This window comes from Clarias gariepinus, chromosome 13 (genome assembly GCF_024256425.1).
Source record: "Clarias gariepinus isolate MV-2021 ecotype Netherlands chromosome 13, CGAR_prim_01v2, whole genome shotgun sequence".
In the NCBI taxonomy this organism is placed as follows: Eukaryota; Metazoa; Chordata; class Actinopteri; order Siluriformes; family Clariidae; genus Clarias; species Clarias gariepinus.
Genome location: NC_071112.1, coordinates 6,461,144 through 6,488,362, shown reverse-complemented (window position 1 = coordinate 6,488,362; position 27,219 = coordinate 6,461,144). Strand labels below are relative to the sequence as shown.

Here is a 27,219-nt window from a genome sequence, read left to right as displayed (position 1 = left end):
GTTTGTATGTAATGTTCAGAAGTCTAGATTTGTTTCCCAGGTCCTCCTTTAATATCCCTGGCGCTGCCTTAAATCCGATTGCACAGAAACCCACAGGCATTGTGGTTCTTCTTCTCACCAACTTGTTCTTCTGACATATTGGCACTTTGATGTGGAGGAAATAAAAAAATTATTGCATTTGGACTGCCACCCAAAAATAGATCATGCTTCGAGGTCTTAAGTGTACTCCAAACTTCCCCGCTACACCCTACACCACCATTTCTCATCAGGCTACACTCGGAGCATCGACCCGGTTGGCAGATAACTATGCCAAATACTGAGCAAGAATTTCACTGGATGTTGGTCAACCCTTTAAGCCTTGGTTATATTATATAGCTTTCAAAAACCAAAAAAAAAACAACACATGCCTCGATGGACTTTAGTGCAGAATAAAAGATTTTTTTTTTTTATGTGAATGACATAATAAACATGTTTTGGTTTCTTGCAAAACGTTTGCAGGTCACAGCTGAAATCCGAGTGTGTGGTGTGCAAAATGAGAAATATTATTATTCCCTGGTTAAATAAAGACTAATTTCTTGATCTGTTCTTCTGGGCGGTTTAAGTGATTAAGGAATTTAGGATTCAGCAAACTGCAGGACAGATAAGGACTAACAGCTTTTGTGCTGTTATAAATATTTACATAAAGTATGTTTTCCAACATGAAAGTTAGTTCCTATAGCAACAGGATACAGTGATATCTAATATCTCACCAACCTCCTGTTATTTTTTTTTTTTTAATCTCTTTCTTTAAGTAGATGAGACAATAAATAAAGAAAATGTTTGTTGTTGCGGGGGGTCGCCACAGCGGACCATCTGCACACAACTTGGCACAGGTTTTACACTGGATGCCCTCCCTGACGCAACCCTCCCAATTTACGCAGGCTTGAGACAGGGCACTGCATCCAGTGTCTGGGGTTTGGGCATTGGGTTGGAAACCCAACTTTCCGCAGGGCAGGTGGAAACCCACCACTGAGTGTCCAATCGTCATAAAAATAAATTGGTAATATGAACTAGATACAATTCCAGCAGGGCTGCAATGGATACCGCCTTTCTTGTGCAAAACCATAAAAATTATCACATATCTAGCCCATACCATTACAAAAATACTAGTCTGTACTGGCTTGTTATATCAGGGAGTGTGTGAGAGTTGAGGGGGCGTGGCTTATACCCTTCAAAGCCAACGACACTCCTGGGATTTTTTCTTATATCAAAGGAACCGTAGGTGCTAGAGCGATGGTTCTTGGATTGTTTGAAGGGACAAGGCTTTACCATTGTGGGACTTCGAGTTTCATGTGTGTATTAAAAAAATTAAGAACAGGATGGCAGTTTATCCAAAGTGGTACAAGAGTTTTTCTTTTTTTATTATTGTATGTCTAAATAAAAAAGGCCACTACAGTCAATGGAGTGATTTTTGCACTGAATTCAAGGGTATTTTGGAAGGGGTGAATTATATTTGATTAACATGATTAACACCAAAGTGGTAGCGTTTTTCAAGCAATTCGACACGCCATGTCTCATTTTCCGCTCAGACAAAAACGAGCAAGTTAGGAGTCAGGGGAGCAAAGTGGTTTGGCACAGGTACCAAACGGATCCTGAGGACACCCCCACTAAAAGAGAAAGAGGAAATGGAAAGTGTAAACTTCTCCGTCCTGTAACATCGTGATGTTCATTTAGAAAATTAAAAAATTGTAATCATTGGCAAATCGGTGTAATATAAGCCGACAGCCAGGGGAAATGGCTTTATTATTTGCTTTAAGATTCCTTTAACTACATTTTTATAATAATAAAAAGCAGTTAATGAAGTGCTTTGAAATTTGTCAGAACATCTTCGCTCATTGGCCCCAGTGAATGAAGTTGAATATCGACCCTTTTTACTGGTTGCCAAGTAAAATCTAAACTATCATCATCATTAATTTGAATGATTCTTGTTCTAAAGTTACATTATGGTTTTGCTGGACATTTCAACACTGTGCTGTACTTTAAATGTCAAATCAGTCTTTTTCACTTACAAACTTCCCAGTCAATGACTAAGTGAATAAACACACCATTAATTAGGCTTTAATAGCTTCCATCTGTAACACTTGGTGAACCTCACAGGGTCAGAACATCGTGTTTTGTGTACATCTACGACCCCATGAGTTGGACGAAGCCAACATTTTATTCAGTGGAGCGCTAATAAAATACACTTTTGCATGTTTGAGACTTTTCATTACCAACAGAAAGATCTGGCATTCTCTTAAGCTTTGTTCAGACTGCAGGCAAATCTGATTTGTTTCACAAATTTGATCTTTAGGACCGACTGTCCACACTTATCACATCGGATTTGGCTCCGTTCAGACTGGCAGCCCAAATCGACACACTGTTGACCTACAGTATCTGCAGTGTTTGCTGTGGTGATGATGTCAGAGGTTCGCATGCAGCATGTTATTTCATCATACATTACCTCATTTCTGTACATCGTCTTGTAGCTTTGCCTGTACTTTTGTACCCGCCCAGACCTTTCACTTCGTCCTCTATCCAAGGAATATTGTTCTACATTTTCATACTGCGGTGAAGCCAGCAGCTCTTCCAGAAAACACGGTTAATCTAGCCACACGGAAAAATTCAAGAGCACAGCTTGTACACACTTTGCGGTAATGGTGCCAAAAGCGAACCTTCGACCCTTGAAGCAACTTAACTTTCTATAGATTAACTATTTAAACTCAATAAATGACAAAAATATAAAGACTAAAGATGTTTACACACAACAACATAAAAAAAGCCAAAAATTTTACTGTTGGATTTTAACAGCTTCCACATCGCGTGAGTGAGCTAATGGAGAGTTTGAAATCCGATTTGAGCGGGCTGAGCATCCAGACCGGGGTACATCTTTAGAAATCCGATGAATCTGATTTTAAACCATCTCTTGATGTGGTTAAAATTAGATTGGTAAAAAATTCAATTTCGTTTTTTTTTTTTTTTTTTTTTTACTGTTCAGACTACATGAAAACAATCTAATTTCAAACTGATTTCATTCTGGATATGCCAAAAATCTGATTTTGTCTGGCACTCAGAACAAGGTCTCAGTCTTACAGCTTCTCTTGATCTTTCCACTAATTTACATTCACCCACTTACTTTGTTCTGTAAAATATGCAGCTGAACCAAATAATAGTGAATTTGACAAATGTTGACATCTAAGGAAAAAAAAAAAAGTAGCCAGTGCATGAAAATAATTGCAAACAAGAAAACCATAAAAAATAAAAATAAATTAATAAATAAATAATAGTTTATATATATATATATATATATATATATATATATATATACACACACACACACACAGTATACATATATAAGTAAAAAGTAGTCATCTAAAATATTACTTAAGAGTAAAAAAGTATGTTATTATTATTTTTTTTAGAAATTATGTAAGCAGCCAAACAAAGTGATAATGTACAAATTCTGACATTTCCAAATAATAAAATAAATGAAATAAATGTAAAAAAATAATAAAAATAATAATAAATAAATAAAATTAATATCTTTACAAAATAGCAAATTGAGGAACAAGAAACAAAAATTTCCTAATCTCACTTTTTTCACAACATAAAGCTTTTGAAACTAATACCTACTGTAGGTAACATATGTATATTTGAACAGTGTATTGTAGTAACTATTTCCAGTGTAAGATATACTGTATATCCAGTTGCATTGCACGTGGCTCAACAGAAAGAAAATAACATTAGAACATGTGTACAATAATGTAAGAAACTTATATATTTTTTTTATTTCCCACCAAACTTGCTCATCCATGTCTTTATGGACCTTGCTTTGTGCACTGGTGCGTTGTCATGTTGGAACAGGAAGAGGCCGTCCACAAGCTGTTCCCACAAAGTTGGGATGAAAATGTTTAAAATGTCTTGATATGCTGAAGGATTAAGAGTTCCTTTCACTGAAATAAAGGGGCCGAGCCCAACTCCTGAAAAACAACCCCACACATAAAGACATGGATGAGCGAGTTTGGTGAGAAGAATTTGACTGGCCTGCACAGAGTTTTGACCTCAACCTGAAAGAACACCTTTGGGATGAATTAGAGAGGAGACTGAGAGCCAGACCTTCTCGTCCAACATCAGTGTCTGACCTCACTAATGTGCTTCTGGAAAAATGGTCAAAAATTCCCATAAACACACTCCTAAACCTCGAGGAAAGTCTTTCCAGAAGAGTTGAAGCAGTTATAGCTGCAAAAGCGGGGCCAATATTACATTAACCCTTATGGATTAAGAATTGGATGTTAATCACGGTCATATGCATGTCAAGGTAGGCGAGCGAATACTTTTGGCAATATAGTTTATCGACTTTGCTTTTACTAATTTGTTTTTATTTCACTCCTCAGGGTTTATTTTGTACTTCTAACACCTGCATACTGGGTGGATTTGTGTCAGAGGACAAGCAAACAGGGGGATAACAACATTTATATTATACTTGTACAAGTTCAAGTCAAACCAGGACTCATGATAAAAGTTCTGGTGAACGAAGGTGCAAAATGGATTGACATTTACACAAGACTTCCAGCCTCAGTACAGTAATGAGACTCTTGGCTCCAGTAAAACATTTAAATTAGGCAAACGGTTTAAAGAAGGCCGGACGTCCATGCGCACTGAAATTATTCACGTGAACATTGAGCGAGTGGAACGCCCGATCCTTATAAATCGACAGAAAAGACGCAGCTGTCTGTGGGAACTGTACACACAATCATTCACCAACACCACTTAAAAGGTTTTGTGGTTTGCAATTACTTTTTGTTTTGAATTTGTTTTAATGAAAATTTAATTCTATATTAATGCAGCCACATTGTAATATGTGTACATATCTAATTTTAAGCGAACATTTCTAAATTAAAGTCTATACAATTAAACATTGTATATATATATATATATTTTTTTTTTTTTTTTTTTTTTTTTTAAGCGTCTTTCACATGATGAATGACCAAATCTCCAACAGATATTAGCTGTTCACTAAACATATACTGGACATATTTATTTAAAGATAAATTACAAGAAATGCAAGCCATAAAAAAAAAAAAAAAAAACGCTAAATTAATTTTAGTCAAAATTCACATTTTTATAATAATTAATTATTATTTTTAATATTATTTTGAATTTTATTTTTAATAAAAATATTTTTATATTAAATTTTTTATTTTTAATTATTAATAATTAAATTTTTTGCATTTTATATTAAAATCTATTTTTATTTAGTTTACTCCTAAAAAACTAAAATGATAGACAAACCAGACAAATCTACCTATTTTTTTTGGTTTACGATTAAAATTATTTTGATCTTTATATGACTCTATTTTAAAAACACAAATCCATTACCAAAACCACGTATAAATTTAAAGTAAAAATATTTAAAGTATAAAATTACATAAATTGCTCAAACTGACGGCCTCTTCTTTCACGGCACAGAAGAATCCAAGCCGTATTAGGTCTGGTTTTAATTTGTCTTCTATTGTTAGTTTTGAAACTACAATCGTGGGACTGAAATAAAATGAAAAATATTAAATTTCCTATAAGGAAACGTCTATGAATCCAGACAGTTGAGACATGCTGTATATGTGTTTTACAGTAGTGCACATAATTAACATCGGAATAACCTTAGTAAAATCACAGAGAAATCTACAACTGGTTCTGACCCTTGTGTAATGGAAGCAACAGTTCGCTTGCAATGTGTTTAACATGATCTTAAGTTGTGTTTAGAGTCTGGCAGGAGACAGGTGATGGTTGAGTGCATCGCGGTTCAGGCTGATTTTGTGGAAACAGATTCGCCTTGTTGTGAACATTCCTCACAACACAACCAGAACAAATGGGGTTAGAGAACAAGAAAAACTTACTAAATAATTATATATATTTATAAAAAAAAAAAAAAAACAAGCAAGCATGTAATTAAAGAAATAAACATGTGGATATGTAACTCAATACTCCGGCGGGACAAAAGAGTTTTACAGCACCTGTTGTAATAATGGGATTTCTTTCTCTGTCCTCACCATCTCTTTTACAGTCTCTCACTCTTTTTCCTCCATCCTAACCCGTTCTTGGCTCAAGTTCCAGGTGGCGTGTGCATCAAGAATCTCTAATAACCGGATTTGCCAAACTGCAGTTCCGATGGAAAAAGCTCTGGCTCTCAAATCCAACATTAGTCCACGTGGAAGGACTTCAAAACCCCAAACTGGCCACCTTTCTTACTAATGATTCACAAGGGCTTACATGCTACGGTAAAACTCATGAAGTCCTAAAGACACATGTTTTTTTTTTTTTAAACATCAGACGTTCATTAATTTCAGATTAGTCCCCAGTCCATCAGTGTTTCGGTGGTTTAACACTTAGTAATGGGGTACAAAATCATGGCCTACAAACTCAACTTCTCATCCAGAGATTGCGATCCAAAAGGCATCGTCATTCCTGGGCCAGACCCAAGGACACACACACACCCTCGTATGTCTAACACGAAGACAGTAGCCAATCAATGACATCCATGAGCTCATGTACTGTATGCAGAAGAGGGTTGATCGCGCCCTCATGTTGACTTCAATAGCCATGTATGATCAAGTAACCAAGTTGTACAAACAAGGCCGCATGAAAATACAGTCTGGTCCATAAATATTTGGACACTGATTTTTATTTTTTATTTTTTTCCCCTGTATGGAACCAGAGTGGGTTTAAGATGGAGCATAGATGTAAAAGATGTGTAGACTTTCAGCTTTAATTGAAGGGATGAACAAAATTATTGCACTGACTCCAAAAAAAAACTTAATTTCTAAATTTAAATTCATAATTCTTTAAAAAAAAATTTGCACTCAAAAGTAATTGGATAATAGACACTTGTGGCTGTTTTAGTTATTTCATGACAAAATGTTGAAATAAGTTTAACTGTCTATCCATCCATCCATCCATCCATCCCAATGTTTCCCCACACATATAGTATACTCTGGCAAGCCGCATAAATATATATGCGCCCTTTTTTAAAAATCAGTTCGGGAGAACAACGCCATCCGCAATCGATTAACTAATAGCAGACCGTTCCTGCTCGCACTCCTGCTCCTGTATCTGTTTATTCTGCTACGGTGAGAACGGTGTGCTAAGAGGCAATAAATACAGTGGATGCCAGCTGCTGTAAAAACAATAAAAAAAAGGTGTACTGATAGTCGCACATGCTCTGCAGAGAAACACAGTTTCGCACAGTGAACAGACCCAGTAGAGAGAGAGAGCCAAAACAGCAGGAGTGGCCGAATCAACAATTTGATCCATTCTTTAAAAGAAATAAAAATAAAAAGGAATGCACTGGTGAGCTCAACAGCACCAAAATCATTGGAAAAACCAACTAAAGTGAATATGATTATTTCTTGGTGAAGAAAAACATCTCAACATCTAGTCTAGTCAGAAATAATCTTAAGAAAGAAGGAGTATCATTATAAAAAAAAATATATCTACATATATCTAAAGCAATCCAGACATCGTTCTGAAGTATGAGAATTTACCCCAAATACTGATGAACATAAACCTCTCTTAAACCTGTTATAGGAGTGAGACTTGTACCAGAATGATTGGAAGAGAAGAATATGGAGAAGGAATAAAGGGCTCATGTTGGCATGGGAGTGTACGGCTGCCCGTGGAACTGGGTCTCTAGTCTTTATTGATGATGTGACTGCTGATAGATGCACCAGGGTGAATTCTGAAGTGTATAGAGCTCTACTTTGTGCTCACATAGATTCAGTCAAATGGTGCAAAAGTGACAGTACAGACAGAGCTTGACCGAAAACATTCTGCAAAAACAACCCAAGGCAAAGACACACAGTGGAGGCTTAGCATATAAATATAATCTGTTCCAAAGGTGAGTTCTTAAAGCAAATATTCATATTGTGATACGCATTTTGCCATAGGAAATAATGTAAATGCAGATAATCTGTTCCAGCCACCCAAAAATATTACCAATATGAACAGTTTCCAAAACTGTAATCATACTTTGGCATATAAAAAAACAACAACAATAAAACCTTTAGACATGTAATTAAAGTAAAATATAACCCAAATATACATTAATCACCACTTCATTCATGATTTCTCTGGGCACCGGCTGCTTTTTTTTTTTAGCTATGATTTCTTGCTTAATTTCCACAAAAAATGGCTCCCTTCTCTCCTTGCTACCGCCCTTGCTCACTTTCCTGTGTGCAAAAAACCCACCAAAAAATTTGGAAAATTCGTAAACCCGCTTCCCTTGGCTTTGCATCGATGTCAATGGGTTTTGAACGGCTCCTGGACGAACCTGGAACTTAGCCGGCATTAGTTTCGTTCGTTCGCATGCTGATGCACATTTCTTGCAAAATGACAATTATTAAGGCAAAAATTTGCGAGGGAGGGCGTTTGTATGCCGCGGTTCTGCTGTAAATGGTCTTAAAGGGCTGAGTCAGTCACCTGACTGCAACCAGTCTGAGCTGCTTTTCACTTACTGAAGACAAAACTGAAGAAACAAAGACTCACAAACAAACAGTGACGGTCTGAAGTCTGGAACACATGTATATCACTGAATGCTGAGTTTCCTCCCATGTGCTGCTTTGTCAGGTCTTTATTGCGGACAGCTTCAGTCGCTGACTACACAGGGTTTGTACCTGGATATTAAAAATAATCATAATATCTATAACAGTTAGTCCGTCCAGTTACTTTTGAGCCTGTGAAAACAAAGACTTTTTAAAATAAATGCTGCAATTTCTGCAAAACAGTCATTTCAATATTACTGTCAAACACCTCAAATTAAAGCTGAAAGTCTTTTTTTTTTTTTAAAGTCTTGATTGATTTTTCTTTCTTGCATTAGAGACTACATAGGCACATTCACGAAAAAAATTAAAATTAAATAAACTGCCCCTGTTCAAATTTTTATGGACCTGATTTTAAATGAATAAATACCTTTTGTAAAGTTAAAGAGATAAAAATATTTCACTTAGACCAGAGGTTTGTATATTTGTAAAGATATTTCTATTCACTCGGGAAAACAAAGCACCGCCATCCTTGTCTCCGTGTGCACGATGTCCGTATCTACTTTAAACACGTGTACACACATGCACACTAACACGGGAACACACTGTTCCACGTGCCAGTGATGAACAAACTTCTTGTCCTCGCCTCCTGTCTAATCATCTCTGAAGGGTTGTGTAATAAGGTTTCTGTTCCATCACCGGACCCTTTAGTTTAAAAAACTAAACTAAAAAAAATAAAATAAATAAACTAAATGTTCTCATCTTCGAAGGAAAACCTTACAGCAATGTACAAACAGAGCTGCTGTCTTAAATCACGGCTGCGCTCGAGCAGCTGCGGCTGTAATCTTTATTTCAAGGGCTCTTAGACTAACTGCACACTTTCATCGCATTGCTGACGGGAAACGGAGGCATGTGCAGAAGTTACAGAAGACATAATAGTCGATGTCGTTTGAGGGTGATGAGACATCCAGTCACGGCACTCAAACACGCACAATCGAGACTTCAACACAATTCATTTACACTCGTCCACTCAAGTCAATACTAAAGCTATAATTTTACGTAGTGTGTAAATGTGGCTCCTTGAAAGAATCAAAAAACAATAACCAGCTGTTTTTTTTCTCCAACATTTTATAGCTGGTTTGAACCATTCACACTCCCGAAACCTTGTACACTGTTGGAATACTTTTATCAGTGTCAATACAGTTTGCGTCATTCATAAGCTATTTTGCAAGGATGCATGAATAACAACTCAGCATTTATAGTGGATTTCATGGAACATACACTTTAAACACTTGACTTTGTTTTATTTTCCTACTTACGTTATGTTCTTGGAGTCTCGTGGCTCATAAATGATGCAAAAGCTGCGAGACAGACATGCACACAGTGCCCGTAACAAGATTCTTACCGGTCCTAGCAGGGCTCACTAACTAGCTTAACTTGATTTATTAATCAGATTTATGATCGTCAGCAAAGCAAGAAATAATGATTGGCATAACTCTTGTGATCAGGAGGGTGTTTGCCACTAACAAAATTCTTCTCACTAAAAAAGGCTCATTTGGTCAAAATCACTATGCTGGTTTTTCTTGCTTACTTGCCAACCGGCAACCTGATCGATGCGATGAAGAGGGGCACTTGATATCACTCAGCAGCTTTCAGAAAGCATTTATGGAAACTCAAAAAATGATCTCATTATGATAAAAAAAACAAACGGGACACGGTTATGTACAAAAGTTAGTACCCGCCTTTTAATTCTTGTTGTTTATGTACAAACATAATATTCATCGTATCATAGTGGGTCTTAGAATTAGGCAAATACATCATCAGACAAACTTTTGTGTTGTAGACCTTTTTCACTGTGCCTTTTTTTATTTAGCAAAACTTAAACTAAAAAAAGGGGGCAAAAAAGTGGGCTATACCCATAACTTGAATATTCATTTCCTTTATGACTATCGGTCTCTCGCTGAGATTTTGGCCCATTCCTCTTTACAACATAAAATCAGTTCATTGAGGTATTTGTCCATTCGCTTTTGCACAGCTTTCTTAAAGTCCAGCCACAGCATTTCAATTGGGTGAGGTCTGGATATCTACTAGGCCATTCCAAAAACCTATTTTTCAGCCATTCTGATGCAGATTTGCTTTAGACCATTTTCCTGTTACATGACCCAAGCCCAAGACCAAGCTTAAACTGTTGGACAGATGGCCACACATTTGCCTCTAGAATACTCTGGTGTACTGGTTCATGCTTGACTCAATACCTGCAAGATGTCCAGGTCCTGTGGCTGCAAAACAACCCCAAATCATAACCCCTCCACTGCCGTGCTTAACAGTGGGTAAGAGGTGCTTCTACTGAAATGCTGTTTGGTTTTCGCCAAACATGGCGCTAGGCATCAAGACCAGACAACCCCACTTTGGAGTCATCTGTCCATAGCACATTGTCCTTCGTTCAGAAGCAGTTTTACAAACCTTAGTCATCCATTCATGTTGTTTTTATAGAGAACAGACTTTCCAATACAATCCATACTTGTTCAGTCTTCTCCTAATTGTGCGGTCATGGACTTTACATTTAAAATGCTCAGTGAGGCCTGTACGGTCTGAAATGTGGCTCTTGAGGTTTTTGGGGGGTGAATTTGCTGGGGCGTCCACTCCTGGGAAGATTGGCAACAGTCTTAAATGCTTTCTAGCTGTAAAGAATCTTTCTTACTGTAGAACATACTAGAAGCTCCAAATGGTTCGGAAATGGTTTCATAACCTTTTCCATACTGATGTGCAGCAACAATTACTTCTTCAACATCATTGCTTATGTCTTTCCCTCTTGGCATTGTGTTAACACACACCTGACTGCTCCATACCAGCTAAATACCCAAATTTCTGCTTGAACACCTGCTGATGACTAGGGCTGCAACTAACGATTATTTTGATAATCGATTAGTTGGGCGATTATATTTTCGATTAATCGATTAATCGGATAAAACCTAACCGCTTCTTTCATTAGATATTTCGCTTATAACTATTTAAAAAAAAACATAAATCAGGGTATTATTTATGTATAAAAATAAACTTTAAAAAATGCAAAAGGCACATATAGAGTTAATAATGTTTAATTTGGACATTTTAAACCTTGAAATGTACCTTGAAATGAAATGTAGTATATAATATATACAGTATATATATATATATATATATATATATATATATATATATATATATATATAGTTAAAAAATACACTGATATATTCAGTTGATAAGACAAACAGCTAAAATAATGTAATTTTGTATAATAAAATGATGTATGCATAAGTAAAACCACAGTAAATTACAAGTTAACTTTGTAGTGGACTATAAAAAAAACTGTATAAATGCAAAAAGCTAATAGTCACAAATGTACTGTTATTTGCATTCGCTGAAAATCACAACAATCACTAAATGTAATATTCTACTGTTATTCACACCGTGTAAATTAAGCTGATCTAAAATAGCGCCATGTAACTAATCACTATTGCTCGTGAGGTGATTGCGCAATGTGATGCTCGCGAGTAGCACGTGAACAGATCTAGCGCGACTGTCCCGAAGTTAGCAAACAGTTTAAACTAAAAGCACTTAAACTTTACAACTTTTACACGATAGACATAGTTTTTACTGACCCTGCTGACGTTTCGCTATCCGTAACACCAACACGTTTTCTCTTTAAGTGTTAGTGCATGACATGCCGTGACAGCTCGGTCTTGCATAGCGTGCAGGTTACCGTCTTCTTAGAGGCGTTTAATGTAAATCACTCCCAGACCCTGGAGGACTCGGGGCGCGCGCTTTTTCCTGCCGGCGCTTCTGTAACCTCCATCGCGCGAGCGGCTGTGTGTATTTGTGCATCTTGGGGTCGCGCTTCTCAGTAACGTGCGCAGCCCAACTAATCGATAACGGCATTCGTTGACAACGAATTTCATTATCGATAATTATCGATTTTATCGATTAGTTGTTGCAGCCCTACTGATGACAAATTAATGATGAGCAATTTACCCTCATAACCCTGTGAAAGCAGTGCTTATTACCTGGTATTGCCTACATTTATTTATTTTTATTTTTGGCTTAATTTTTGTTAAATACATAATGACAACTGAAGTTATATTTGGCCAATACTGAGACCAACTACATATTGTATGAGAAGGTCTGGAGTGGCAGAGAAGTATGTTAGAGTGGAGCAGGACATGTATGAGAGCTGTAAGACAGTGGTGAGATGTGCTGTAGGTGTGACAGAAGAGTTCAAGGATCGGCTCTAAGCCCCTTTTTGTTTGCTCTGGTGATGGACAGGATGACAGATGAGGTAAGACAGGAGTCTCCATGGATTATAATGTTTGCAGATGAAATTGTGCTTTGTAGCGAGAGCAGAGAACAGGTGGAGGAAAATTTGGAGAGGTGGAGGTATGCTCTGGAAAGCAGAGAAATGAAGGTTAGCCACAGCAAGACAGAATACATGTGTGTAAATGAGAGGGACCAGGAGGATCGGTGAGGCTACAGGGAGCAGAGGTAAAGAAGGTGCAGGATTTTAAGTACTTAGGGTCAACGGTTCAGAGCAACGGAGAGTGTTCAAAGGCAGGTTGGAATGGGTGGAGAAAAGTGTCAGGTGTGTTGTGAGATAAAAGAGTATCAGCGAGAATGAAAGGAAAGGTGTACAGGACAGTGGTGAGACCAGAGATGCTCTACGGCTTAGAGACAGTGGCACTGAAGAAAAGACTTGGAGGTAGCAGAGCTGAAGATGTTGAGATTCTCTTTGGGAGTGACAAGGATGGATAGGATCAAGAATGAGTTCATCAGAGGGACAACCCACGTTAGACGTTTTGGAGATAAAGTCAGAGAGGCCAGATTGAGGTGGTTTGGACATGTTCAGAGGAGAGATGGTGAATATATCGGTAGAGGGATGCTGAGGTTGGAACTGCCAGGCAGGAGGTCTAGTAGAGGAAGACCAAAGAGGAGATTTATGGATGCAGTGAGAGAGAGAGGACATGAAGTTAGTTGGAAGACTGAGACCAACTACAATCTTATTTTTTTATGATGTTTTTACACAGGAAAAAAAAAAAAAGATTTAAAATGGAGGTTACTAATATTTGAACACGTTTTTGACCATGAAAACTAGAAAACTAGAAATGGGGGGGCAGATATTGTATCTGAACATTTATAAAATTGTATTCCAAATAGAATTCACATCTGGGTGTTAAAAAAATATGGTGGTATTGGCTGGCCCCTGGTGTTTCCCATGCCTAATCAGAAGTGACTGTGCTTTACACCTGACTCGTAACGGTGCATGTGCAGCAGTTAAAAAAAGTGTAATAATGTTCTTAATGTTCGCCATCTCATCGGCTCATCAACTCATTTCCGTGTACATGTAACAGACTGTGGTATGAGCTGTTGTAAGAAACACATAATAATAACACATATATATCTATTACATTCTTCTTTGAGAGTTATTTGCTGATAAGTGCGGCCTGTCATTGCAGCGTCCCGTTCCTGTAGAAATCTGTGCTAAAGATGAGATAATGGTGTTTGTATGATCTTTTAAAGTGAAGAGGCTGTGTGGTTTAGGACAAAACCACAGTAAGGAGTAATTTGGAGACGCTTGCCGCAGGATTAGTAACAATGTAGGATTTAAAAAAAGGAAAAGAAAAAGACGTATTGTCTACATCAGTGCGCACTGTGGTGTTTCTGCTGTGTAGTAGATAGTTATTGGGAAAGTGTGGGAAAAAAAGACTCCATGTCTTGTCTTCTACTTCAGGAAGCGGATCATTATGGAAGTATTCGGTGGAAACATGTCTGAGGGATATTAAAGTTGCAGTGCAGTGACTGTGGGAGAGGCTGAATGAGTCGTGCTGCTGTAAGTCTCCCGTCTCCTTGTGCACTCACTAAAGCCAGGACTATCTATACATACATCTAGTGCGTTACTTTTACTATTTCTGCTGTTTTTGGCTGACTGCTACAGATGGACCACACACACGCACACACACACACACACACACACACACAACATCCAGCACACACCTCTCGGATTAAAACATTTAAACACTCCTTGTTCACTTCCTCTGCACTCAAGCGGCTTCCATTAGAGACAGCCAAACCCTCTGAGTCTCTGAGAACAGAGCGGAGCTGTGTACACACTTGGTATCAACATCTGTCTCAAACGCATCTCCGCTGACCACTTGGGGTTGTAAATTCGTCCTAAATCAACCTGTCATAAAAGACAACACCAAAAATAACTTTCTTACCTAGACTTAAAAAGCATGTGTGTTTAGCCATCAGTTTACTTGTATTGTGTTTCTGGAATGTGTTCGAACTAAAGTTTTAAAGGGCACCTATTATGCAAAATTTACTATTCACCAATTGTTCGACATTCAGATAGCTATCCAGTGTCCGTGTACAAACAAAAAGATTTTTTTGCTTTTTGTGCCTTTTTATGTTTTTGTATTGCCCTGGGCTTAAACAGGACAATTAAAAATGTCCCCTTATTTTGACCTCATACTGTATAAGAAAGAAAAACCCCTTTAAGGGCATTTTAGAGCATTAGCTGAGTGATTTTTAATCTAACACATAAACACACACACAAACTGTTTTGTGGAGCTCTGAGACCTCTGTTAAGCTGTTAAAGAGAAAAACAGGACCATTTAGCTGACACGTGAATGAGCAGACCAGCTCAGAGACATCAAAATAAATCAATATAATAAATCAAATTCATTAATATTACATACACACATACGTACAGTCATGTTTTTTGTAAAAACAATTAAAATAATCTGATTGAAGGGGGTCAAATACAACCTCAGACAAATAACACAACTGTGCTCACAGTGCCATTACAAAGCATACTGTATGGGCAATACCAAGTACAGTATTAAGGACTGCTTCCACAGGATTTAAGAGGGTAAGTGGCAGCCAGATGCTGCAAATCATCAGCCCTTGATTCAGCAGCAGGTGGACAAACCTCTATCAAAGCAGACGTTTTGGCAGTTTGCTCGTCTGGACCGTTTAGGTGTGTGTTACCACAGTGCCAAGAGGAAAAGACAAAAGGAACGGTCTTAGAGAAGCAATTGTTGCACACCAATCTGGAAAGCATTAAAAAATCATTTCCAAACAATTTGGAGTTCAAATGTTTTACAGTAAGAAGGATTACTCACAAGTGGAAAGCATGCAAGACAGTTGCCGATCTTCGTAGAAGTGGACGTCCCAGCACATTCACTCCAAGGTCAGACCGTGCAATGCTCAGGAAAAAACCCCAAGAGCTACATCTCAGACCCTACAGGCCTCACTGAGCATGTTAAATGTTAAAGTCCATTACAGCACAGTTAGAAGACTGAACAAATATGGATTGTTTGGAAGGGTTGTCCGGAGAAACCTTGTCTGTCTAAAAGGAACATACTGTAGAAGGTTCCTTCAAAACCTTCAGAAAATGTGAGGCCATCTCTCCGTCAGCAAAAACTTGGGCCATGCAACAGGACAATGATCCAAAGCACAGCAGTAAATCTACATCAGAATGATTGAAAAATAAAAGAATCATGATTTTGAAAGTCCAGACCTCAACCCAATTGAAATGCTGTGGAAGGACCTTAAGAAAGCTGTGCATAAGTGAATGCCCAAAAGCTTCAATGAACTGAAGCAATGTTGTAAAGAAGAATGGGCCAAAATTCCTTTACAAAGATGTGAGATACTGATCAAGTCATACAGGAAACAATTATTTCAAATTATTGCTGTTTCAAGTGGATCCACAAGCGATTGAATCATGGGGGTACTTAGTATTGCCCACATTCTTTTTTCTTTTTGGCTTCATTTTTGTTAAATAAATAATGGTATAATGAAAAAAAAAGTTATCTAATCTAATCTAACAATGTGTACAGGAAGATGGTGTCTCTTGAGATGACATTTGAGCAAATATTGTGCATACTATGTGCAAGATTATCCAGCTTAGCTTAGAGAACAGCCACACAAACAAGGGCAATTCACTCCTCATCAGCAACCAGGTCAAGAATACCCAAGTCCTAATGAGACTCTTAAAAAGGCCTAATGGCTCTATAAGTGAGCATTTTGTTCCTTAAGGTTGATGTGTTGAAAGTAGGGATGCACCCAAATGAAAATTCTGGGCCGAAAACGAAACCGAAATTTTTGGATGCACTTGGCCGAAAACCGATACCGAAACCGAAAATGGCTTCATTAAAAAACATGTTTAAAATATTTTCTTTTTGTTTGTATTAAAAAAAATGTTGCATATTGCAACTTTGCTGTCCTCATCTGAAACTTTGAAGTGCTTTTAAACCGCCGACATACTCCGTGTTTGATGCGTAATGACAGCACGAACGAGACGGGAGGATGGGAGAGGCGTGGCGACAATTTCGGCTTTTATTTTCGGCGCTTTCTTACGTTTTCGGCGGCCGAAATTTCGGTGCATCACTAGTTGAAAGCAAAAAAAAAATTGTTTAAGTGTAGAGGGACTTGGACAAGAAAATTGTGACCTCTAGATGACTCCAAAACTGCAGCTGTTATGCGATCTTCCACACCCCACAAGTAGACTGGCCTGTGTAGTCTGATCCAACAGAAGAGCTACTGTAGCTGAAATTACTGATAAAGTTAAACTTGGATTTGATAGGTACTGTAAGGTGTCGGAAAACAGTGCATCTCAGATGTTTGTGTATGGGAGTGTGGAGCTGGAGACCACCAGGATGCCCATGCTGACTACAGAGCAACAGAGGAACACAACAACAAGCTTGAGGTGTTGACATGGTCTCCCAATTCTCCAGATCTCAATCCAGTCAAGCATCTGCGAGGGGTGCTGGACTAACAAGTCTAAACCATGGAGACAAAACCTCACAACTTCCAGGACTTAAAGGATCCTTTACTCACGGGTTGGTGCCAGAAACCACAGCAGACCTTCGGAGGTCTAGTGCCTCGACAGGCCCGGGTTCTTTTGGTGGTAAAAGGCGGGGGGACTTCTTGAATAATTGGCAAGTAGTTCTAATGTTATTGCTGATTGGTGTGTGTGTATGTGTATATGATATATATATATATATATATGTATAAACACACACACTCGCACGCACGCAGCGCAACCTCAGTTCATGAACATTATTCGTTCCTAAATTTCGCTTGTGACCCGATTTGATCGTAGACAGATTATTGATGTACTATATTTAACTTTTGATTCATTTTTTCATAAAAAGATTTTTGTACTTTGTAATTCTTGATATTTTGTAATTCATATTCAATATATTTATTAGCCATATATATAAATAAAATACAGTAGAGAGCGAACGGTTCATTTTTACATGTACTGTTCACGCCCCCTTCTTAGGCAGACTTGCTGACGAAGGAAGAAATGGAGGAGAGGAAGATGGGTGGGGAGGAGGAGGTTAGTGTTTGGAAAGAGAGTCCCCCTTTCATAATAACACTGGATAATTCTCCTTCTGGGTTTTTCTCTCTTTTTTGTTTCTGTGAGGCTCAAGTCTTTTATGCATTCATGCACATTTATATGCAGAGTTAGTTAACATTCAGATTTGTGATTTAAAACCAGACTGTTCCACCATGGTAGGAGACATTTTAAATGCTTAATGTTGCCGGTTTATATTTGAATAAACTCAAACTATCCTTGCGTAATGACAGAAAAGTCACAGATTCCTGTCTGTGACTCCGGCGTGTGAAACATAAGAGTTAGGCGTCCTTCTGAGCCAAAACGCTTAAGCTCTTCCATTCTTTTGTTTCTAAACAATTGGAAATAAACGAGGATGAGGACAGCAGTAATTCTGTGGTATTCCACACATTCGGGGACAAATTTTAAATGATTTTACCAAGAACGACAGGAGCAGGGAAAAGTTTACAGTATTCCCATGGGAATGATAAAAAGTGAACTAAGAGCAATAACGAGAGGGAGAAAATAAAATGCAGGATACAGGCAGAGATCACTTAAATAATAAGAGAGTTAAAACGCCATAATACTAAAACTTCACTTGTCCTTTTCCCTTCCAACTTATTTTGTCTTTTTTTTTTATCCTCTCTTCACCACTCCTCATTATTTTTTACTCTTTGCATGTTGGTCCTTGTTGTTTTCTTTCTAATAATTCCAGTTGATGACATTCTTGCCCTTTTCTTTCTTTTACTTTCTTTTTTACTTTATTTATTTCTCATACTTATCCTCTTCTTTAGCCTCTCACTCTTAATCTTATTCTGTGACTTTTTCTATTTTTTTTCTCTCTCTCTCTCTCTCTCTCTCTCTCTCTTACTTCCTACTTTTATTTTTCTTCATTTCTCTATTTTTCTTTCTTTTTATTCCTTTCTTTTCTTTTTCCCCCCCTTGCTGTTTCTTCTTATCCCATTTATTTCATCTCTCTTTTCCATCCCTCTTTGTCTTTCTTTTCTGTCTCTCTCTTTTTTTCTTGCACTCCCTCGATTACTTTTTTACCATTTCATCCTTTTTCTTACACTTTTAATAATTTTCTTCTCTCACACCGCCTTTCCATTTTCTCCTTTTATCTGATTCTTTATTTTTTTCTCTTTCTTTCTTTTTTAATTTTTCTACTTCTTCCTCTTTTCTTCCTTTTTCTCTCATTTTCTCTTTTCTTCACTTCTTCCTTACCACTGCTCTAAGTTTCTGTTTCTCCTCTTTCCCTTCCCTATCTCTCACATTTTTGCTCTCCGTCTCATCCATCCATCCATTATCTCCCATCTGATTCTACACCAGAAATTTTGCTTAATTAAAAAAAGCGTTTTATTCATTTCTTATTATTCAGCATTTTTCCTTCTTTCTTCTTTCCTTTTCCTTGATCTTTCTCCCCTCTCTTGCTCTAGTTTTTTCTCATTTACTTTTTATGACCCAATATATTGTAACCAAATGATCATATAAAACTATATAACTGCTAGATGTCCTCGATTAATAAGTATGAAATAATCTGCAAGTAACTTGTAACTCCACTGAAACTTGCTATATACAGAAATTGACAAGTAACACAGGAAAAAAAAGAAGAATAATGTGTTTTTGTGTGTTTACCAAAGTTCCCGACCATTTTCACTCACACACACACTCCACATGGTCATCTGAGCTATAATTTAATAGTTTGCTGACACAAGTAATGTACTTATTATGTATTAAATGTAATATACTGTACCAACTAAAAATATTAGTTAATATCAGTCAACATTTACACTTAACACAACCTTTCACACAAAGGTTGGGGAAAATTAAATCACTGCCATAGCCAAAGCAATTTTTTTGGTTTATCATCTACTAACTCCAATAAAACACATTAAATGTGTTTAAAAAAATATTGACATATATGGTCATCCAAGCCTGAAAAAACAACAGCATGCTAATCCTGAAAACGATTTGTAAATCTGTGACATAAAACATACGTTTGCCCTAATATTGCAATAGCGGAGTAAAAACTATACTGCACCTGCCACTAGAGGGCCTCAGACAGTTTGGCTTTACTTTGCTTGTTGAAACTGTAGTGTAAATAAAAAAGTGCAAAAAATACAACAGCAAAACACAGTGACTAACTCAGGATGAAAAGAATAGGTCCTTACTGAAGATCACACACTCATTTCTGATTGGCTACAGCACCCCTATTAAACATCACACGCCCGTTTCTGATTGGCTGCAGCTCTCCGATTGACCATAACACGCCCGTTTCTAATTGGCTACAGGACCTTTATTGAACATCACACGCCCGTTCCTGATTGGCTACAGGCCCTGATTCAGAATTCTTGTTTCTGATTGGCTCCGGTGACACAACTGAACATCAAACACTTGTTTTCTTTCTTGCTTTTTGATTAAACCATTAAAGCACTTAAGAGTTACTTCATGTATACATTCCGAACCTTTGTTCTCAGCAGTCATTTTGAGAATGACCTTGATTAGTTTTGGGGGTTTTGCACCAGCTTCTGCCTGTGACCTTGCACCAATTCTAGTGTGCATGACCTAAAACTGTTCAAGCACTAAGGATCTGAATAGTGTTTGTACTAAACCTTCAGCACACGAGTCTCCTTGATTACACATACTGTACTGTATGTTACAGGAGATTTCTGCCATCTCACTCCCCTTAGATTTGTTTGAAGGCATGTTCTCGCTTACTGTGTCGGATACTTTGTACACTTCAACCTGCACGGAGAACAGCATTAAATTCTCCACAGCCCCGGATTAAAATCATGAGTTTCTCCGGTGCTGTTCATGTAATCTGGATAATGTCTTCTTTTCAGAGTTTAAATTGAAAAATGACAACGCGTGCCATGCTCGTGAGGTGAAACGGCTTTACGTGGAAAGCGCCAACACATTTTTCCACTCCTGGACAACAACTACAGGAACATGTGCAGGTAATGGAAGAGAAATGAAGCGGGATCAGTTAGAGCAGATGGGTTTAATGTTCTCGGTGTAGACGTAATGGCAGAAAAGGTGAATTAAAAAAAAAAAAAAAAAAAAGAGGAGAAAATGAGAAGTAACGTTGGTAAAATAATGGTCTGATTTCAATCGGCTTAGGAGCTGACGTCTGTGATGTTCTGTGCAAAGTCAATGTTTTGTCTAAAGGTGGAGAGAGAAATGTCAACACCTGCGAGAATACATCGTAGCTATCAATGGATGATAAGCACAATGTGTTCTTCATTTAACAAAAAACTGTAAGGCCTCTGTTATAAAGCAAAACCCATCAACATCTTGGTCTCAATACCAGCTTCACATCAAGTTGGTTATTTTCCTGTTACAGCATACCACCATTATGTATCATCATCTGACAGCAACACCAGTGTTTCCTGATCATATCTAACCAGCTCCAGAGAAACGTCTGAAACGAGTCTAAAGCACAAAACCTGGAGGAACAATGGTGGGAGTCATGGAAATATAAAAAGTTGTGATTACCTTTTGGAAAAAATCTTCACCTCCAATTACTCTCCCTTCACTGGCTGCTACAAAAGAAAGAGAGAGAGAGAGAGAGAGAGAGAGAGAGAGAGAGAGAGAGAGAGAGATTAAGTCATGATATACAGTTAATAACATACTTTTTTTTTTTACATACTTATGCTTATTTATCATTGATAAATCCTGCCATTACTAGTAGAAAAATGATGATTGAACTGGGTGGTATGTTGCTCAGAGGTCAGCGCTGATGCCTCTCCTCTCCAGGGGATTGACTGACTGGTGTTTTCAAATTCCCCTAAGTGTATGATTGGGTGTGTAAGTGTGGGTCTGCGCCCTGTGACGGGTTGGCACCTCATCCACGCAGTCCTTCATAATTGTAAAGAAAAAAAATTTAAAGGATCTTTATTTTTCCAAGTAATTCTAACATCTAACAACTGTGGTCCGAACTCTGTTTATATGACGAAGTCTTATACACAGCAGTATTTCTGGCTAAACCACAGATTTATATTAATGCGCTTGTTTTGACATGCTAATGTTCCTATAGCAGCAGCTGTGACAGAGGGACGTGTATGCTCTGTAAAACCCAGAGTAAGCCTTGATAAGGTGAAGTTCGCTGTAGGAAGCTTTTTATGCCACATTTTTGGAAGGAGTCTCCAGTGTCAGACATCTGGACCAGTCAGAGGTAAAAGTTTTCCAACACCGGAAATTCCGGAGATGGAGGGGGGCTTGCGTTCTAGTTTTTTTTTTGTAATGTGAGAAGCTGTGTTTTTTTTTTTTTTTTTTTTGCCTTAGAGAAAGAGTGGGGTGTTTTATAGCTGCTTTAAGTGAGAACAAGACGCAAGTAAATTAAATACATTACCAAAATGAAAGTATGTTTTATAATTAATTTATTAAATCAACTGTGGTTGCAATAGATTACAGGATTTTGGATCACAGTTCTGTTTAGTTTCCAGATCAGAACTAAAAAGTGGGAAATATCATTTTGATTTCCATTTATTGCTTAGAGCTTAAAGAACACTTAAAGGAATGAACATCTGCCCATAGTCTTAAATTAAAACATTCAAGATGACCAAAAACTCCCAGTAAAATCTTTAAAAAAAGTTGTTTTGATACTTAAATGATGTGAAAAACTGATGTTTCTTTTTTTGAAAAACAGCAAGTGGAAAAATTGCCTGTGTCCACATAAATTATGGATTAATAATAATAAAAAAAAACACAACTTGGCACAGCATGAATAATGTGCCACAACACCACCCAATCAGAGCCTGCTGGCAGATTAAATTGGCTTGGTTGTTTTTTTTTCCCCCCAATCGGAGTTCACCTTGTTCCAGTCTTGTTGCCAGATTGTGTGGTTTTCGAGTAATTAGAATACTTATGTCATGGGCTAGAAAAATGTGTATTGAGCTTTTAATTACAAAAAAATGTGGTTAATTTTAGTAACACAAAAGAATATGCAAATAAACGAGGGACTTTTCAAGTCAAACTAGGACTTTTGATTGTGCAGAATAACAGAACAGTTCTTAGTTAAAAACTACTTTTATTTCTCTATATAATCCCTTCCTACACAAATACACTTATCTCAGTGTTTCACTAGTGCTTGGACACCATCAAGGTAGAAAGTTTCCTCAGTACGGCGGAGCCATGATCGAATTGCCTGCTTCTTGTCTGAAACGCCGGCCTCCCAGGAACTCCTTTAGGGGCCCAAACATGTGGAAATGACTTGGAGCGAGGTCAGGATTGTACGAGGAATGTGTGGATAGCTCCCAGCCAAGTTCCTGTAAGTTGGTGATAAGTTATGGTGGCATTTGTTCACCCTGGAACACCGATCAGCCTCCATAACCGGGAGGGAGACGAGAAAGACCTGATCAAACTGTTAATCATAAACATATGACATATGGTCATATTTCAGCAGACGGGAGGTCCACGGCTCTTCTCCAAAAAACAAAATCTGAGCTGCTGACCTGGGATTCAACTGTTCCTTCAGACTAGTCATTAAGCGAGGTTTCACAGAGGCGTTGTTTAGTGCTCAGTGCAGCAATATGGCCTGAGAGCGTGCTCTCGACTCGACTTGAAGTGAACCCTGACGCAGCACAACGCATTATGGGTCATATGGGTCACACACACAGAGAGCTAATGTGCTGCAGAAACGGGTGAGCAATGTGTCAAAATTACTAAAATAATAATCCGTAAGGATATAAGGATTTTAACATTTTTCCTGTACGATGGGATAATACACTTTTTTCTTTTCACTTTCAGATTTTGAAACTGATGTGTAAATAATTGAATAAGTTTGGACCATAATTTGACACTAAACCTCATACTTTTAGCATTAAAAAATTAAGAGATGCTTCCCTCAGACGCTGAATCAGATCAGACCAGATTCAGTGACGACAAATCGTTGTGTGCAGAATCAAAGCCTAAGTGAGTATGACATCATGATCATAACATGCCTCTTTCTAAGCATGTAAAGCTCCCGGCATAGCGTGTTCACGTCCAGGTGTTAAACAACACCCCCTGGAGTAAAACCAGAACTGTCAGAGAAGGGAAACTGTGTGATTACACCAGCCAGTTCACAGATTATACAACAAGTAAGCAACAATCAAATATCGCAATGGGAAGCGACCAGAATGAAGACTGCTTTGCCAAGAGTTCCCAGACAAAACTCCGAAAATAACCCATTGCAGAGATATGATGGAATGAGACAAAGACGGAATGAGGCAACAGTAAGGACAGATGAGAAAATTACCGAACACACTAACTCTTTTACACAAACACACACAGCTGTTGCACATCTCCAGGAAACCCACCAAGCACAGGGAGAACATGCAACCTCCACGCACGCAGACCCGTGCCGGGGTTTAAACCCGCGACCCTGGAGGTGTGACCTATATGACCTTGTCGCCAATATATTAGAGCCGTGATAAGACTGCCAGCTTTTCTTGTTTTGCCTCCCAGGAACATTCTTAATACACTACAATGCTCGACCTCATACTGTCCACCGCACCACTTGCTGCCACCTCGCCTGTATGATCCTGACCTCGCTCCAAGCCATTTCCACATGTTTGGGGGTTTTAAGGAGTTCCTGGGAGGCCAGCGTTTCACATGTCAAGCGAGTCACAATCCCAGGCACGAGTTCACACACGTCCGTGCCCGAATAGAGTTGGTCTGTAACTCATCTAGTATTGCTGGACTTAACGTTTATGTCTCCAATTACAAGACAAGCCTCCGTTCATGAGTAGGCGTTCAGGCGGCTGTCGCGAACGGTTCTCCGTGTCAGTTTCCGGATCTTTTCCTCTCCCTGTCTAGATGCAGTAAATCTCAGCGCTTAGAGGAACACATTGAGACAATTAGTTTCTCTCGTTCGCTCGCTTACTCGACACATTCCTCTCACACACACAAATATTAAAAAAGTGTTTTATTAAATCTGAGCTCCTGCAAACTGAGTGTGTGTGTGTGTGTGTGTGTGTGTGTGTGTGTGTGTGTGTGTATGAAAAGAGAGCGAGAAAGGAAAGGAGTAAACCTGCGTCTCATTAGTGCAGAGACTCAAAAACTGAGTTGAGTTCTCCTGAGCTGCATTCCATACAGAACAGGAAAGAACTGAAATCAATGCCTACTGTTCTGCTTTCCTCTCTCTCACACACACACACTAACGTTGTGGTCTGGTTCGTCCTTCTTCATTAGACTTTTCTCTCTTCATTGGACATTGCCAGTTTTAAACATGGCATATAATCAGGGATGTATGTTTAGACTGCATCTATCGGTCACACACACACACACACACACACACACACACACACACACAGGCTAAGGGTGTGGTGCAGTACTTCTGTGCTCCTCTACACTAAGATGGATGTTGTCATTCCTGAAGCCTCACTTCCTGTGACAGGATCACAGAGGTTCAAGAGCTCCTCTATAAAGCCGGAGAACTTTGGTCTCGGACGTTGCACACGCTCTCCCGTCTCGTTTTTGGATGTTACAGTCACTCGGGATTATAACATCCATCACTGATGATATGTTGAGATTCACCATGCAAATACAGACTGTTGGTTTTAGAGATGAGGAAAACGTGATTAAGTTCCATGTTAAAGCAACATGTTTACATTTTTGTCAAGCAGGCATTTTCTTGCACTTATGCACTCGAATTTTTCCCCAAAAAGAAAAATAAAGAAATAAATTTAAACAACCCAGACATGCCGACCCATGACCCGTCCTGACACCATTTATTTGTTCTAAGAACATAAGCATTAAAAAAACAGTTTACTTTACGCTGCAAGTCAGACATTCATTCATTCTTTGCTAAGAGCTTTATCCTGGTCAGGATTGTCATGGAGCCGGAGTCTATCTCAAAATCACACCTAAACAAGACAGGAATGCAGCCTGAATAGAAAGAATGCAACAGAAAAAAAAAAGGAGGCGTCATTTTGCTTTAATTTTTTTACTTAGAGAACTTGGGACAATTCCTTACTTTAAATTCAACATATCCAGTGTTTTAATCAAATCTTAAAATAAGACATTTTCTACTCAGGTGATAAAAATTTGATATTTATTTATTTATATTAAATTTTTGGATGACGTGAATCCACACACTACCAGTCGAAACTTTGGACACGCCTTTTAATTCCATGGTCGTTCCTGATTTTTATTTCTTTCTACACTGTAAAACAATCCTAAAGGTGTTTATCCAAACTACACAATGTTCTCCTTTGAACAGTTGATATTGAGATGTATCTGCTACTTCTGCTCTGTAAATCCTTCATAACTGCTCTAATCTGAGGTGCTGCTCGATAACCTGTGATTTCTGAGGCTCCTTCTTTGTCTTTCGGCTGTTCCCTTTCAGGGGTCGCCACAGCGAAGCATTTCCCTCCATCTAACCCTAACCTCTGCATCCTCTTCTCTCACACCAACTAACTTCATGTCCTCTCTCACTGCATCCATAAATCTCCTCTTTGGTCTTCCTCTAGACCTCCTGCCTGGCAGTTCCAACCTCAGCATCCTTCTACCGATATATTCACCATCTCTCCTCTGAACATGTCCAAACCACCTCAATCTGGCCTCTCTGACTTTATCTCCAAAACATCTAACGTGGGTTGTCCCTCTGATGAACCTGTGATTTCTGAGGCTGGTGACTCTAAATGAACTTCTCTACAGCAGAGATCAGTTCTGGTCTCGCTTTCCTGGGAAGGTCTTTATGAGAAACAGTTTCATTATGGTGCTTAATGGGTTTTGCAAATGCACTCGACACAATACTGATCTTGCAAGAACTGATCCGGAACAGATGAACCACTTTCATGTCTTAAAATAACAACTTGACTGTTGCTGTCGTTATTTAATTAACTAATGCAATGTGTGTTATTTCATAGTTTGGAAATCTCTAGCATTGCTCTAGTTATGTCCAAACTTTTGACTGGTACTGTATCTCTCTCACTCATCTTCTATACCGCTTTATCCTGTATTCAGGGGACCTGGGGCCTATCCCAGGAGGCTTAGGACACGAGGTGGGGTACACCCTGGACAGGGTGCCAATCCATCACGGGGCACACACACATACACCCACTCATTCACACACTACGGGCAATTTGGGAACGGCAATCAACCTAACCTACACGTCTTTGGACTATGGGAGGAAACCGGAGTACCCGGAGGAAACCCACCAAGCACGGGGAGAACATGCAAACTCCATTTGTTTTTCACACACACAGAGACGGGAATCGAGTCTGTCCTTGAATCGAACCCGATGTGAGACGTCACACAATACTGATTTAAACAGCCTTTAAAATGAAGTTGAAAGCTCGGGATCCGGGTTGA

At 38.4% G+C, this 27,219-nt stretch overlaps 1 protein-coding gene across 1 annotated transcript in view; it reads right to left on the bottom strand.

Annotated features, from left to right (window-relative positions):
• The window catches only part of bicc1a (BicC family RNA binding protein 1a), a 59,028-nt gene that overhangs the window by 23,041 nt on the left and 8,768 nt on the right, over nucleotides 1-27,219 (bottom strand). The window contains exon 2 of the mRNA XM_053509888.1: nucleotides 21,418-21,464. Within this exon, the coding sequence (XP_053365863.1) occupies nucleotides 21,418-21,464 (47 nt within the window). The remainder of the gene's footprint in view (nucleotides 1-21,417; nucleotides 21,465-27,219) is intronic.